Source organism: Micropterus salmoides, unplaced genomic scaffold (assembly GCF_014851395.1).
Source record: "Micropterus salmoides isolate LMB-PRFRI ecotype aquatic unplaced genomic scaffold, ASM1485139v1 Ms_hic_scaffold_9, whole genome shotgun sequence".
Classification (NCBI taxonomy): Eukaryota; Metazoa; Chordata; class Actinopteri; order Centrarchiformes; family Centrarchidae; genus Micropterus; species Micropterus salmoides.
In genome coordinates, this window is record NW_024044681.1 from 34,757,408 (window position 1) to 34,773,869 (window position 16,462).

The 16,462-nt window shown below is 40.2% G+C and overlaps 1 protein-coding gene across 2 annotated transcripts; it reads left to right on the forward strand.

The window, feature by feature from the left end:
- Window positions 1–1,361: 1,361 nt before the first annotated feature.
- Window positions 1,362–8,413, forward strand: panx3 (pannexin 3). 2 transcript variants are annotated; one of them, XM_038707560.1, is made up of 6 exons: window positions 1,362–1,423; window positions 1,699–1,891; window positions 5,237–5,379; window positions 5,758–5,972; window positions 6,492–7,243; window positions 7,649–8,413. In XM_038707560.1, exons 2-6 carry the CDS (start codon window positions 1,708–1,710, stop codon window positions 7,705–7,707), a joined length of 1,353 nt encoding a protein of 450 aa, XP_038563488.1. In that variant the 5' UTR covers window positions 1,362–1,423; window positions 1,699–1,707; the 3' UTR covers window positions 7,708–8,413. The 2 variants fall into 2 exon arrangements, with proteins under 2 accessions (XP_038563488.1, XP_038563487.1); XM_038707559.1 differs by having other exon boundaries at window positions 6,492–7,729.
- Window positions 8,414–16,462: the final 8,049 nt, after the last annotated feature.

Sequence of the window (16,462 nt, forward strand, 5' to 3'; positions counted from 1 at the left end):
CAGGTCAGGGGGGTCACATTGTACCCTTAACACTGCAGTAATCAATACTTTTTTTATTAACAAGGGATGGAATTACTACTTGAAAGGAGTATGTGGCAAACAGAATCACCACCTGACTCGGCAGACACTCAGCTTTAGCGAGCATTTTAGCATCTTTCAGCTCATTGTTTTGATTTTACCTAATGCAACGTTACTTTTTTTGAGTCACTGTCTCATGTCCAAACAGCAGACAGACAGAGATACTTCTGAACATTGTGGAGCATTTCTGTCAGGAGTTGGTGGAAAGCAAAAACAGAGCTAAAAGAGAGTGTATATTGGACTTATATTCTTTTGGAGGACCTAAACACAACTCCAAATGAATGCTAATGTTGCTGCGTCAGATGGAAACACATTAGTAATCATAATTTAAAAGGGGATAATATGTAAATGTTGTGTTTACATCTTGTTTCTGCCGCTGCACCTGATTTGTCAGACACACACTGAACAACTATGATTGTGGATTTTGTCCCCCATCCATTATATTTTGGTCAAGTTAAAAAGGAATCACCAGCCAGTTTGGACAGCAATCAAGAACTGTTTTAATGTACATATGAATCCATGACTACTGTTTTCAAAAAGATTTGAAATAATGTGAACCTTTTCAATAAATTACTAATGCTGTTTTCTGGTGAAAACAGTTTTGTTTGTAGAGACCCAATTCAACACACCATCTGTATTGCTGATCTCCACTTCTCTGTCTCAATCCAATGACATACTGTGCCTCTCCTTGATTTATAGCCCAAAATATAATACAGATAAATATAACACAGATCCCATAAAGTGGCATTGTTTTTAGTTTCATTTGTGTTTCATGTTTTCAGATTCAGGAACCCCACAATCTTCCCATCCATAGATGTCCTCTATGTCTAATCCACTTAATAAAATAGAATTTTTACACAGAGTTGGTTTTTCCCTTGAACATATGTGCTGCAAAGCTCTGACACCGGACTATCCCTGTTTTATGGTACAGTATTTTAGCTAGCAGATGCTCTGAGCCTGAAGTGCAGTAAGTAAAAATAGTCTCAGAATGACAGAGGCTGAAAAAGCCACTGGCGATGGTTCACTCGTTTGAAGTGGGCCACAACCACTGTGCCTCACAGTGTGGACAGACCAGAGAAACACACACACAATTGCATGGCCCAGTACTGGGTACAGGAGGTCTGCTGCAGTCAGTGCCATCTGGGCGCCTACATGCTCTCAGATGTCCTCTCTGTAATTAGAGCCAGACCCGGCTCGGCCTGGTCCGGCCCAGTTCCAACCTCCCATTTACAGAGGCCCTCCCTGAATACTTAAGGAGCTTTCCAACACCGTGCAGGCCTTGAGAAGCTCGGCTCTGCTAACAAATTTTCCAACAGTATTACCAAAGAAAGCTGGAAGACTTAAGGTAAGTTATAGCTTTGATTTTACATTGAAGACATTTCCTAGGAATTGTAATAATTGCATTTCTAATTTCTCCTAATTGGAAAAGCAATCCACTGTTGATAAATAGGCATTTCTGATGTATTATATGCAGTGAAGAATGACAGAGAAGATAAGAGAGAACAGGGCAAGTAGTGACGTGAGACAAAGGTCATGAGTCTGATTTGTACTTACAGCACTTCCTTTCCTACTTGACTACGTCAAAAAAAAAAAAAAAGACTATTTCTTATCACTGGGTAGGTGTTCAAAATGTCCATCGCCCAGGCGGCGGCCAAGGCCATGCTATCTGATGCCCTGCTGCAGGACAACTCCGGGATAAACCGGATCAACCACCTGGAGCTGGAGCTTCCTCTGGACAAGGTCATCAAGTATGTGTCTGTCGGCCTTCCCCTCATGCTGGTGTGCATGGCCTTCGCCCGTGAGATCTCCCTGGGTGAGCAGCTAATTTCCGACCCCTTTTCAAAACTATGGAACATGGAACTATGGAACTAGGACATTTGTTTTGTATTCCACTTGCCATTGCCCCTAATTATACCCTTTATTCACGAGTGCTTATTTTTATTCAGTGGCTTTGTGGTCTTCAACTGCACATGTACTGTTTGTCCTTGAATTTCTGTTTTTACTCATTTACTCGCTAAAATGCATTTAGTTGAACTTGTGATACGGAGGAATATCATACATACTAATATAAAGATAGTCATTATTCTTGTGGCCCGTGGTGTTTAATCTAGTCAAAATTCTAAATGTTCATGTATCAAAGAAGTGACTTAACTGTGTTTCTTTTCAGAGTGAGGATATCTGTTCTCTTTCCCATCTACCTTTTATCTCTGCACATCTCCTCATCCCTTACAATTTCTACTTGAGGAAACTAAATATTAAATGCAGTAACGATGAGAACTGTAATTACACGGCACTTCCCTTAACAAAATTAGGGTGCTGTGTGAAGCAAGAGGGAGAAAACACTTAAACAACACCTGAAATTACTGCAAACACAAAATCACAATCGGCTCCAAGTCCATTCATTAGTTTATTGACTGGAAAACATGTTATGAATAAAATCTGGTCGGCAGCCTGTCTGTACATGGTCATTCAAAGAATAGAAAAACACAGCTAAAAATCCGCAGTCTACGTGGCAAGTCTACAGTACAAGTCTGTTGCTGAGGAGGCTGACTCCCTTGACTTTGAACTAAACGTTGTCTCTCCAGAGCTGGTCTGCAATCAGCCTGGTGCTCCTGATGGTAATTGCCATGGGGGATGATTGAGAGCAGCGTTCACTAACGCTGGCATGCTGTAATTACAAGGCGAAGTTCTTCTATGGCAGCTCCCCCCTATTTGAGTCAAATGAGAGGATATGTTGATTAACCAGAAGGGGGGTGTAGAACATGATGTGGTGCCGGGATACGCGGCTCAACTGATGGATCTTGGCTGCCTATCTGCTGGGTTGTCAGTTTCACAACAGTGCTTGATTGCGCTGCTGTCTGGAGTCTGGTTTACTTGCACCTGGACTCTCAGCCAAGAATTCTTGTACAAAGCACAAATGTGGAGATGATCTGCCAATGTTAATTGGGTAGTGGGAGTAGAAAATAGGAGCAGTGGCAGAAACTTAGGTTCCCTCACTTTGCCAAATGGCTCACAGGGGTGTGGGGTAAGGGGAGGAATATTTTGCAAGCTTTCATGAGAAGGCATGTGCTGTCATTTTTTTTGTTTGTTTGTTTAGGGTGACTTGGCAACACATTGACCACACATGCACTCACAAGTAAAGTGGAAAAATAAATTCCCACATTAAGCAGCATGGGAACATAGGGTGGTATGGTCAGTTTGTATTATAACTACAGAACACACCTTAAGTTAAACCTAAGCAAGTATCAATGTAGCTCCCATCATTACGGTGTTCAAATCACGATTTAACTCTTTGGAAGCCCTAATAGCATAAGGCCGTTTAGTAAAATTATGTTCTCATCGCGTTCAAATAGGTAGTAATCACATAATCAGTTTATTTCACTGATCTGTTTGCACAACTGGAAGCAGATTATGTGAATTGCTCCACCATGATGCCTTCAGGGGTTTGTGAAGTGACAACTTTGGGGACAGGGAACATGATAGACAGCTATACAAAACCTGTTTAGAAATGATATTCTGTAACACTGTTTCATTATGTGGCTGCCAATAATGGATGATGATGAACCCACCAACCAAGTCACAACAAGGGTTTCAATGTATGTCATTTTATATTGGCCCTAATGTATTATAAATGTAGAGTGCACTATTTTGAAAGTGTTCTGAATATTTATGTATTTTAAAAATAATGCATCACATACATTTATTAGATTTCTATCTCATAGAGTAGGTGACATTGAACAATGGTGTGGCTAGTATCAATCAGTTTTCACCTACATGCAGGGTTAGGAAGGTTACTTTCTAAATGTAATAGGTTACCAATTAGAAGTTATGCTATATTTTAAAATGTAATAGTAGTGTAACTATTTCAATTACAAAGTAATATAACTTGTAATATTTAATTACTTTTTGATTACTTTTCTCAGTTTCGAAGTTAATGTTTTCACTGTTAACCATTTTAAAAAGACAGCTTGAGAGGCAGTCTAACTTGCAGACGGGTGGCGCTGCAAATTCAAACATGAGAACCAATCAAAAGCATCAGAATAGTATCAAACAACTGTGGCTGGAAATGGCAAAGGAGGACGTGCAGATGAAAAACATATAAAGCAACAAAATGAATATTATTCAACATGTAGCCAAGCTTTTTCCAGAGACATTTCAGATGTAACTCCCAATGTAATCATGAACATTTCCTAATAACTATAATTTACAGTTACATATATTTTGTAATTAAATTACATAACTAAATTACATGTAACTAGTTACTCCCCAACACTGCCTACATGTTTAGTTTGAGTTCAGTGTCAGTCTAAAAATACAAGCTGTAACATGTTCTTTCTGTATATATCTATACAAGGTCACTTTTAAAATGAATATACTCCACCGTAAACTCAGCTGCCATAATTATACTTTAGGTGGCTGATTAATTAGACACACATATACGTGCCTGTAGTATAACTGGACCATAGTTGCCTATAATGAGGTGGACTAGGAGGAGGAATCACATCCTGACAGTAAGTTGGTGGCAGTATGTTTCTACTTTCAGAAAGCTTAGCAGATGGGGAGGTTGTTTGTAAAATTAGAAGCTCCATGTTTCTGTTTTAAGGCCCTGAATTAGGTGGGGCACACCCATGGTTTGTTCCCTCCCAAGCTCTCTGTTTAAGGGTGGAGCACCCTTGGGAAATGACAGATGGGTGCGGAGAGTGGTTGGACTATATGTTGTTATATAAAGGTGAACTAAATATAAGGTGGAGGAGCCCAATTTTGGAATAGAGTCGTCCAGGCTTTTTTAAATGCCAGGTTGCCATTTGGAAACATATGATTTCTCCAGTGAAATCCTGTACCACTGAAAAGAAAAGGGCATGTAGAAGCACACATGTACGTGTCTAGTAGTGGACCACCAGTACTGTGTGTGTGTGTGTGTGTGTGTGTGTGTGTGTGTGTGTGTGTGTGTGTGTGTGTGTGTGTGTGTGTGTGTGTGTGTGTGTGTGTGTGTGTGCGTGCATGCGTGCGTGTGTGCGTGCGTGTGTGCGTGCGTGTATGAGAGATATATCAAGTGCTCAGGGATCGCTTACAGGCAAATTGATAAAGGAGGATCGAAAGAGGCTGCAGAAAGTAATCCCCATGTAATGTTACAGATCAACATTTGTTTATTCTGCAGGGCCCCAGATCAGCTGTTTCCCTCCCAACAATTTCAGCATAAAGCAGGCCAGCTATGTGGACACATACTGTTGGGACTCTCTCATGCATCATGAGTTTGACAGCGATGGGAACTTTGAGGAGCGCTCGCTCTGGGTACACAAAGTAAGTAGAGATATTCTTGCTTGACTTCCCACTTAGAGTGGTTGACAATTGTCATACTACTGAAAACTTTTTTTTATCTTTACTGTAACTTACAAAACTTGAGTTGAAAATGTCAGCACATTCCCTATAATAATAGACAGAACCAGTTTTATTGCTAAACCCATCTACAAAGTATTTGGGCCCAGTGCAGTTGACATTCAAGTCCCAGCCACAAACAGGAAAGTAGTTCTGAATCAGGAGGATAGCTGTTCATTTATAATTCTGGGTTGTGAAGCGATCGTTGTGACTCATCTGCTTCTTTCAACTCTTTCCTGTCACTTTTCTTTCTTTCTACCTGCCTCTCCTCTCTGTCGCCCTTTTCTTTCATTATCCATGCAGATGTTCCCTTACTCTCTTCTGGCCATGGCGGTGTTGATGTACCTGCCGGCTCTGATCTGGCGCCAGCTCGTCATGCCCACGCTGAGCTCAGACCTGCTCTTCATAATTGACGAACTGGACAAGTCGTACAACCGCTCGATCCGACTGGCCCAAAATATTCTGGATATGCGCCAGAACACTAAGAACCCCCTCACATTTCAGGCTGAACTGCAACGGTAAGAGACCAGTGATTCTTGGCTTGTAGCGTGAATATCCATTGCTCCTTATGTTTGTTTCAAATAAAATGTTTCCATATCCATGTTTATGTTTTCAGGAACAAGCTCGTATGATTGCCCCAAACTAGAATATGCCTTGTTAAATTAAATTTTAATAATTCCCGTAGAGAAATCGGGTCATTGCAGAACCATTAAAGATGATCTGCCAGTGAGAGATATTGCTCGTAGGTTACAGAATTGAACTGTCAGTTTGAATCTCTTGATAAACTGGGAAACTGTGGTTTTGGAAAGTGATGAGAAATGCTTTCGTCTCCCTCCGCAACTAATCTTGATTTACCCTTGTACAAGGCTGTTAACCTCCAACAGGAGGACACAGAAGAGGAGGACTGTAGTGGGTGTTGTGGTGGGCAGCTCCTACTAGCCAAAAGTAGAAGACTGTGGTTGGGTCTCAGCTCTGTGCAGCTTTATGAGCATGAAAGAGAAGATGGTGCTGAGTGTCTTCTCTTTGTCTAATTGCAGGGCCAAGAAGAAGCGATACTTTGAGTACCCTCTACTGGAGAGATACATGCAGTGCAAACAAAACTCCTACTTCCTTGTTAGCATGCTTTTCTTGCGGGGCTTCCTGCTCCTGACCTTCATGACTGCAGCCTGTCTCTACCTGGCCTACTTCCACCTCTCTGCCTTCCTGCAGGACGAGTTCAGCTGCTTTGTCCGCACGGGCATGCTGCGTGATCAGAATTGGGTTCCTGAACTGGTTCAGTGTAAAATGATTGGCCAGTTGGTTTTTCAGGTGATAAGCGTGGCTAACGGTGCCATCTACGTCCTGCTGGCTCCCATTGTCCTCTTTAGTCTGATCCGGCTCTTCGTTTGGGACACCACCTTCATCTCTGTCTATGAGGTCCTCCCAGCCCTGGATCTCATCAACCACCGTCGGCTAGGCTGCCCGTTGAATGACCTCAACGTCCTCCTGCTTTTTTTGCGTGCCAACGTAGCACACCTGAAATCTTACGGGCAGGTAAGGGCGGTTTGCTCGCTTGCGCCACCACAGGTGGGCAACGCCACTGCAGGGCAAGGATTGAACGCAATGCTGACCCAAGAGGAGATTGAAGAGCGTGAAGAGGCTGCAATGGAACTGGCAGAAGAGGTGGAGGAGGCCAAGGAGGAAGGGAAGCTCAACCTAGTGGATATCATGACTATTCTGGGAGCGGCACAGGGAAGAGTGGTAAACTGCAGCGAGAAGAGGCCTCTGGTGGAGCAGAATATGAGTCTTGGTACCGTAACACTTATCTACACACTCAAACGTATTTTGCTAGTGGCTATTTTTGTCTACATCATTTGGGATGTACAGAAAATTATTTAGTGACCTCCAGACTAAAGATACAGGCTCTGAAAATGAATAGCAAGTGCTTTAAATATAAGGTAGCACAAGCAGTTCTCACTGAACAAACACTGAATACAGAATAAGGTCATACCCTGGTACACCTGAGGAAGCAGCTTGAGACACATTGTTCAGTATTTTTTTGCAGTCTGTAACTGTGTTATTCTTGTTCTTTCTTTTTGAAACCAAACTGAAATGCCTATATTTCTAAAAGAGTCTTTTAGAAGCACTGGCTAATGTAGAAGAGATAGATTTGTGGTACTTCCTAGCCCTAACTGCCCTCTCTATCTCTTCACAGAGCCAAACCACCAGGGGTACCATGAGTTGAAGGAGACTGCACCATTTAGTCATTACTAGGCCTCCTATGGACTGAATCAATGTGATAACAATGGGGGGGGGGGGGGGGGGGGTTGGGGCACTCTCTACAGTAGATTTTCAAGAGTACTGTAGTACTGTACCCACAAAGGCTGTGGACACCAATCAAGGGTTTCTGCAGTCAGGACCATAAAAAAAAACTCTTTCAGAATTACAGAGCAAATTGTTCTGAGTAGAAATGTCACTGGAATGAAAGTTCTCCAATTTCAGCATCTGTGCAGTGTCCACATACACTCTATCTGACTCATAGTTTGGTCCCATGTATTTTATGTTACGAAGCCAGTGATGGCTAGTAGTCAATGGAGAGCAGGCAAGTGAAAGTGCCTGTTGTAATTATGGCGCAAGAACCCAAAGCATAGCTTTGCCAATATAGCAAGAAAAATATGTGTCATCATGATTTGGTTACATGTTAGATGGTGCGTTTATGAGAAACAGGAGTTGTGAGAGTATACAGTATGTATTTCAAGCGACAGAAATACATTTTCAGTGTACAGATTCCAGGGTCAGTCATTTTCTGTTCATGAACTTAATAAGAGGTAAGGAATAGAATATTGTATATGTTGTACTCGCTTTCTTTTTTACATCCTTCTATTGTTATTTACTTTATCGGCAAATAAAATGGGTGTTGTCTTTCTGTGAATTAAAAACTGTATTCTGTGTAATTCTAAATAAATGAACTTTATAATTACTAGTGTTTCCCTCCTCAATATCCTCGTTAATCCATTATTACGTTAAATCCCAGAAGTATTTGTTTCTGCAGCAATGCAATTAACATTTATAAAGTGGATTCTTTGACAAACAAGCTTCCAGTGTAAAACATAAGAAAGTCAGACTGAAAGGACAGCAGAGAGCCACTCGCCTTCTCAGTGCTTTTATTTTTAGTACATGTAATTTCAGAGCTGGAGGGACTTAAGTACTCTGCTGTTTCTGTGCACAAATGTCAAATATCTGTGTACAGAAGGTAGACATTGAATAAACAAAATACTCTCATTAAGGTGAAAGCTAATGCCTTCAAAAGGCTTGTTATTAGTGGGCAGGCTATACTGTATACTGTTTTCATTATTGTATGAATTATCATTGGCATCACAGTTTTATTTACAAGCATGAAATGTCTTTGTTAAAGTTTTCATTCAGTGCTAATATTGTATAATTACATTCATTAGATTGAGGCATGGAGGGTGAGGCTGTTGACAAATGGCAGTTGTACGAATTTCAGCATTTCTACACAAGGACTAACTGACAGTGAGTTTGTTCTTGGTCAAAGTGTTTGTAACTCCTGTTAATTAACCAGACGAGACAGCAAGCAACCAATATGCAGTAAACGTATGTCATCCACCATTCACTGTGTTCTCCAGAGTCTCGCTGGCCACAAATTAGAGACTACTGCCTCTCTTACATGAACCAGCCATGGCTAAAAAATACATGTAGCAAACTGTTCCGCCTGTGTCACCATGTGTGAATGTTCTAATGAATGAGCCCGGACTAACTGCTGCGCAGCAAGAGTAAATTTTCCACAGAGTAATGAATGCAATTATTTTGATGTTGTCAAAGACACAAAGGCATGCACGTTGCCTAGTGGGTAATAGGGGCCATTTGTGTACAGCAGGAATGCAATGTAGATCTGAGACATATAATGAAGTGCCCCCTTTGGAAGTCCAATTACAAAGGATGTGTGTGTGTGTTTTTGCAGAATTTCAGGTCACTGCAAAATGGACTGCATTTTATTAGTGAAACAGGAAGTCACACACCACGGACTGCTTTATAGTCATGCTCTTTTCAGCTCTTGGATATTCTCTATGCTAAAATGACGGTTGGTCTTTCATGCTGCTCCACTTTAAAAAAATTAAGGAATATCTGATGATTCTTCTTGTCATCAACTGTCACACACGTCCCATCCTCCATCATCCATCTGACACAGAGCAAAGCCATACAGATGTTGATAATGAATGTCCTCAAATGTGTATTTTAAATAGGAGCAAACTTACACAAACACAAAGGCAAAAACTAAAGTATCTGATGTAGTATTGTTGTTGTACTGGCTGCAGCTGGCTGGCTCAGGCCACTTGAGGGCATCATTGAGTCATGCTGAAACTAGACTGCCTGCATTGTTTTGATCTCTGCCATTTATTAATTTAGGGCCGCATCACAAGTGGGGGTCACAGTTGATATTTATAATTCATGTTATCAAAACAAAAGAGAATGCAGGCTCATTCAAATCAGCCTTATCAGGCGTTCACCAGGTCCAGACTCCTCTGCCAGAGTCTGTAAAAGCTTCTGTGCTGCAGCCAATTTCCCAGTCAGTAAGTGTAAGGAGGCTGGTGTTGCTGTGATTGGATCACTGCCTTTTGGAATCAAGAAATTGCTGGCAATCTTCATTGAGTTCAGCTATGTCAGCAGGCCGGACACCAGCAACCACTGTTTGCACTCAGTGTTTCCCAAGATGTTTGTCAGACTGCTCCCTCTTTAAAGCAGGATTTGATTGAATGAAATGAAAGATCAAAGGCGTCCTTAGCTTGCTCTACACTGTCATTCCTGCCTGGATAATGGTAATGACTCTGTTACATCCAAACAATGCTGAGGCGATATCATCACAGAGTTTACATAACTCTTATGCGGCTCACGCCACAGCAGCCAGCTCTGTGCAGGATCCAAGTCATTGAATTTCTACTGTTATACAGTTTGACAACTTTCTGTGCCCTGACCTTTTCCCTCAACTCTGCATGGCAAATCTACTGGTGGGAAATGATAGAAACATCCAATCACTCTGCATTCACGCTATTTGTTTCCATTGTGAATGGCAATGAAGAAACAGACCCCTGTCTACACCAGTGAAGCTGAGGAAAAGCAGGTGAAAAGTTTTATGTTCCTGGGAATCCGCATCACAGAGGACCTGTCATTGACATCACACATCTCCTCCCTGATAGTGAAAGCTCAGCAACGGCTGAACTTCTTAAGGAAACTTAACAAGACAAAATTCCTGTGCCAAGAGCCTGTTAAGTTTTGTAAATGGACTGCAAAGGTAAATGGACTGCACTTTTATAGCACCTTTCTACTCTTTTGACCACTCAGAGCACTTTGCACTCTATTCAACCCATTCACACGCATTCATACACTGATGGAAGGTGCCAACTGCTCATCAGAAAGAAACTGTGTATAAAAACATGTTTTTATATCCCGGTGGGGACTTTAACCTGAATGCACAATAACCCATGGAGACTTGTGTCACAGTGGGGACTGCTTTCTGAGGGTTTTAGGGTTCAAGTTAGAATTCTGTTAAGGTTAGCGTTAAGGTAAGAGTTAGGCATGTAGTTGTGATGGTTCAGGTTAGGCAAGGGGCTATGGAATGCACTATGTCAATAAAATGTCCCCATGGGGGATAGTGAAACAAACCACCAACCTTCTAATTAGTGGACGACACGCTCTTCCTCCTGAGCCACAGCAGCACAGAGGAGAAATAGAAACATGAGGGGCCTGTGCAGAGCCCAAAGGATACAAAAAGACAGTACCACCCAGCCACAGCCTGTACACCCTGCTGCCGTCTGGCAACTGATACACAAGTATCTGCTGTTTCCCCACCAGACCTCAGAGAAGATTCTTTCCTCAGGCTGAGTGACTCCTCAACTCCACAATATCCTCTGCACACCACTGTAAATAAATGACTCTTCTCACAAACCTCAACTCTACATGCTACACACGTTCTAGATTGCACATACATTTCCCTTCATCTGTGAACGATTCCGTTACATTGGTCTTCTTAAGCAAAATTACTATACCATCACCTTTCCAATAGTCTCATTCTACCACTACTACATTTTGCACTATAACTTAAATATTATGCTGATATTGCACATATTATATATGTATAGTATACATGCATTTATATACTTTTTTCAAATCTAACGCCTATTTCATTGTTTTATTCTATTATAATTTAAAATATTTCAGTATTTATTCATTGTGCGTGTGTGTGTGTGTGTGTGTGTGTAGAACAGAAGGGGAAAGTGAGAGAAGACGGATGCTGTGTTCATGTCAAGTAATAGCTAGCTGAAATACAACTACCTTCTTCTGTGTTGTGGTTTTACAAATACCCTGTTTTGCCATTTAGATTGCTGGCTGTAAAGGAATTGAGGTTAGCTGCCTACAGATCCGACTCTTGATGTATTTAAAGAATGTTTAAAGTGGTGAGAGTATGCAAAAGGAATTGGTGGCAAACTGTTGAGCACTAGTGACCTCCAGTTCATGGCACAACTGTGGTGCCATGAAGTGCTTGTATAGATGTTCTTGGTACTTTAGGAACATATAGTCGTCCATTTACCAAGAATCTAGGTGTGATCTTTGACAGTGCTTTTAAGTTTGAAAAACAGCTTAGTTCTGTAGTAAAAGCTAGTTTCTTTCATCTGAGACTGCCAAGCCCTACCTACCACGCAAAGACCTTCAAAGAGTAATACATGCATTTATAACGTCTCGTCTCGACTACTGTAACTCTTTGTATGTTGGAGTGGATCAGTCGTCTCTCCATCAGTTACAGTTAGTCCAGAATGCAGCAGCTCGACTTCTAACAGGAACTAAAAAGCGTGAGCACATTGCCCCCTTTTTTTGGCCTCGCACCACTGGCTTCCTGTCAGCTTTAGGATTGATTTAAGATTTTATTTTTTTGCTTGTTTTTAAAATTTTAAATGGGTTGGCACCTTCTTATTTATCAGAACTTTGTACACACTCCGGTCAAAGCACTGAGGTCATCCAATCAGATGCTCCCTGATGTCCCCAGATCCAGGTTAAAAACTAAAGGTGACCGAGCCTTCTGAGTAGCTGCTCCTAATCTTTGGAACACTTTACCTGTTCAAATAAGAAATGTCCAAACTCCTGACACTTTCAAATCCTTGCTAAAGACCTATCTTTATTCACTGGCCTTCAAACAGAGTTGAGTAGTGACATTTATTTTGTTTTTAACTTTTTCTACTGTTGTCATGTATATTTGTTGTCTATTGTGGAAAGCACTTTGGTCAACTAGTGTTGTTTTTAAATGTGCTATATAAATAAACTTGAACTTGAACTGATTTTCTGTAGCTCACCTCCTTGTTCCATGGCCATGTAATTTAAAAGTGATGGCCGCACTGAGCAGAAAACACACATAGGAGTTAGATGAACCTTGAAAAGCAATTTCTAAGATTATAGCAACACCTTTCATAATTTAAGGAGTCATTACTTCAGGGTTTTTACACGGTACCTTCAATAATATAGTGACTCACTGTAGAATGTGGCTAATTAGAGAAATTCAGTGTGCCCAATCTACAGTAGTCCTCATTGACCCTCTCAGCATGGAGAGCTCTTCATCATCAGAGGGTGGAATAAATGTTCACTCTACATTTGACTCACAGGTTACCTTTTAAGCATGCTTCCCTTCCTCTGTGTCACTATTCTATGTCTTTTACTGGGGTTTTGTGTTCATCAAGTTCAAATTGAGTGGCTTTTTCCTTTGTTTAACCATGTTGGCTAACTCTGGCAATGCTAAGTACCACACAAAGCACTGTAGCTGTTGCAGAAAAAAAGCAAAGCAGTTATGTTTGTGAAACGACCTACCTGACACTTCCTGTGTGGCTTTCACTATGTATGTACTCTTGCACAAGTTATTCTACCTCAAAATCTCTAGAAAATATCTACAAATGCTTGCACTCTCTCTATGACACTCACAATTACTCATAAAACATATGCACTAGAAAGCAGTAATACCAACCTGAGACCACCTGAGGCTGAATAAATTAAGAAGACATATCAAGCACAAGGTGGATAATTGGGATTATTCTGTGTTTATAAAGCTCAGTGTAGATAATCAAACAGGAGTGGAAGCTGATCATATCATAATGCAGGGGTTTCTTATTATGTCCACAAGGCTCAGTTGGCCTTGGAAGCAAAAGCAGGTAAAACACACATTTTGAAAATAAGTTTTGATTAAACAAGACCTATTCCCCAGTGAAGTGAGGCTGAACAAATTAAATGAATTACTCAGGATTATAAACCCTGTCTCTTAGGCTACAGAGGTCTGAATGGTTAAACAGGGAATCATAAAAGGGACGGGTGGACCTACAGCAGGTCTGTCTCAGAGGATCATTCCCTCGGGTCACCTTCAATTCTGCTCACGCTTGTGCTCTGGACTCATTGGTCTTATATCCAAACAACCATATCTTTTAGCTCATTATTGCACATTTCTTATAATAATAATTTACTATATAATTGCATTTGAGCTGCTGTCATCAACTCCAGCAGCCAGCCAAAAAAAAGCTTTGATGAAAAAGCCTTGACAATTGCGTGGGTAACAAACATAAAGGAATATAATAGTAAAGTATTTTGCAAGCTAAAGACCAGTACATCCTTCACTCCTGACTCATAGCGCTTGCAAGCTGCTTACCTCAGGTGTCAAAGTCAAGTACAGCTGTCAGCAGGTAAGGATATGGGATGACACAGAAAAGGGGGGCTGACATTGTATTTCAGTCAGTGCTGTCAACTCCTGACACTGATAGTGTCCTGACAGGTGCAGATATATCACGACTCTACTCCACATTGAGCAAGTGCTACCGTATCATTTCAGCTTATTTATTAATTTATACCACATGCTCCAAAAATGATAAGATGGTTGTTTGAAGAAAAAAAAAAGGACTGACATCACATCAGTGAGGGCAAATGCTGAGACAAGATGCACATACAGACAAAAGTAACTCTGTAATACAACCACTTTGTTGTAGGTATGCTGCTACTGCTTTTTTTATATTATATCATATTTATATGTGTATAGTTTATGCTATATCAATCTTGCTTTAGTAGTTTGTTTTTTTCCTATTGAGACATCTGTACAAAATGCAGTTTAAGCAAAAACGCACTTAAAGAGCTCAGACTTTGGCCAACACTGAGCATTTCTCTGACTTGCTGTTGCAGTCAAACCCTTCATTCCCATCACTTATCTTTTAACTTGAGCTGATCCATGTGGACTCAGCAAACATATTTTCATATTTAGAATCAAGTGTACGACTATTAGTTTCATGATTATGGCTAGAAAATGGTAATTCTCTAAATGGCGGAAATCCCACGTCCAGATGACTACCAAAATCCAATCAAATCAGTCCAATCTGTCCACCAGATTTCTTTGGAAAACCAACCGATGAATGAAAACATAACCTTCTTGGCAGCAGTCATACAACATATTTGATATTATACATGTTAGTAATTCATATTTCATCCACACACACACAAACTCTGCTCAGTCCCTTGTGTTAGTCTGTAGTAATTGCAATCAAATTGTAAAAGTCTCTACTTACCAACACCTCCTTAACTACCTTTAGTGTGTATGGAATCATGCAGGTACTGCATGTGTAGTCTCCTAAGGCTAAGTACAAAGGTTGGTGTTGAAACATCATAAAACACAATGAAATGCCTTCAGAGGAAAGCTGGTCAAAACATTACAAATAATCATTGGTGAAGGTTGCTGGAATTTGAGGCAGATTTGTAGTGCAAGGACAGGTGCTGTGTAATAACTTGAATAAGAGTCTATTATATCACACATACAGAACAAGACTGTACAAGCCTTCAAAATCTCTCTAAGAGACACACCAAAACACACCTCAGAAAAACGTCAGGAGATATTTTACACGTCAGTGCTAATGCTAAATCAGGTACATGGTTATGCAGCTCTTCACCAGCTGGAGAATGTGTCAGATCCGTTCAGTTTCATGACAGAGGATTTTCAAAGGCTCAAACTCATTTGCATGAGCGGAACAGTTGGAAACATTTTGACCCCTGCCTTGTAGCTGCAAATTGAGTTAGTGAGTCTACAGTTCTTTTTTGTTTTTTCTTTTTTTACTATTTGTGCTGTTCTTGTATTTCCCTTTCACTGTAGAGGGACATACTGTAAGAGGGACATTGGCAGACTTCTGATCAGCCAGTAGAAAGAAAAAAGTGGTGAGATCATGTTAAAACAGTTGGTCGTAATTTAGTTTGTCACATGACAAAACAGGCAACTTAGCCAAAGTCAAAAACTTTATTTATTTGACATTTCAAACTAGGGCTGGACGATATGGCCAAAAATGTTATCACAATAAAAATTTCATATCTTTCAATATCGATAATTTTAATTAAAAGTATAAAATCTTTATTTCTTTTGAGTTTAAAGGCTGATTTTGCTACTGAGGGAAAGTTGAAGAAACCTGATGGTTAAATGTGGTTTAAACTCATCTTTATGGTCAACACTTCAGGCCAAACAGTGGATCACTTCACAAATCTGAGGTAGAACATTCAAAACAATTATGATAAAATCTTTTTCAACACATATGCATGAGTAAAATTAAGTAAAAACTTTTTTTTCAGTCCTTTTTCCTCAACAAAATAACCATCTTAATAAAAAAATTAAGTCCTAATTCATGTATGATTCAAGTGAATAAAATCAAACATTTATTGAATATTTATTGAACATTTGTTATATTGTTAATGAAAAAAATTATATTGCGATAATTATTGTTATTGTTTTATTGTCCAGCCCTATTTCAAACATGCAAGGTCTTTGTCATAAGGTCCTTTGTCCGAACAGCAGCAATAAACAGCTGACATAGGAAGACAACTGAGAGAGAAATGAAAATGAGAAAAAAATCAGGCAACATAAATAAACACAGCACCGTCATGAGAACTGAAATAATAACAATTTATTTAAATAAGTAACTGAATGAAAAACATCAAGAATAATTCTACCAGG

Bases quoted from the DNA above. Each gene is read 5' to 3' on its own strand.
- panx3 (XM_038707559.1), top strand. From the start codon at position 1,708: ATGTCCATCGCCCAGGCGGCGGCCAAGGCCATGCTATCTGATGCCCTG. The intron at 5,380-5,757 runs GTAAGTAGAGAT...TTATCCATGCAG, and splicing joins GCTCGCTCTGGGTACACAAA to ATGTTCCCTTACTCTCTTCT. The intron at 5,973-6,491 runs GTAAGAGACCAG...GTCTAATTGCAG, and splicing joins TTTCAGGCTGAACTGCAACG to GGCCAAGAAGAAGCGATACT.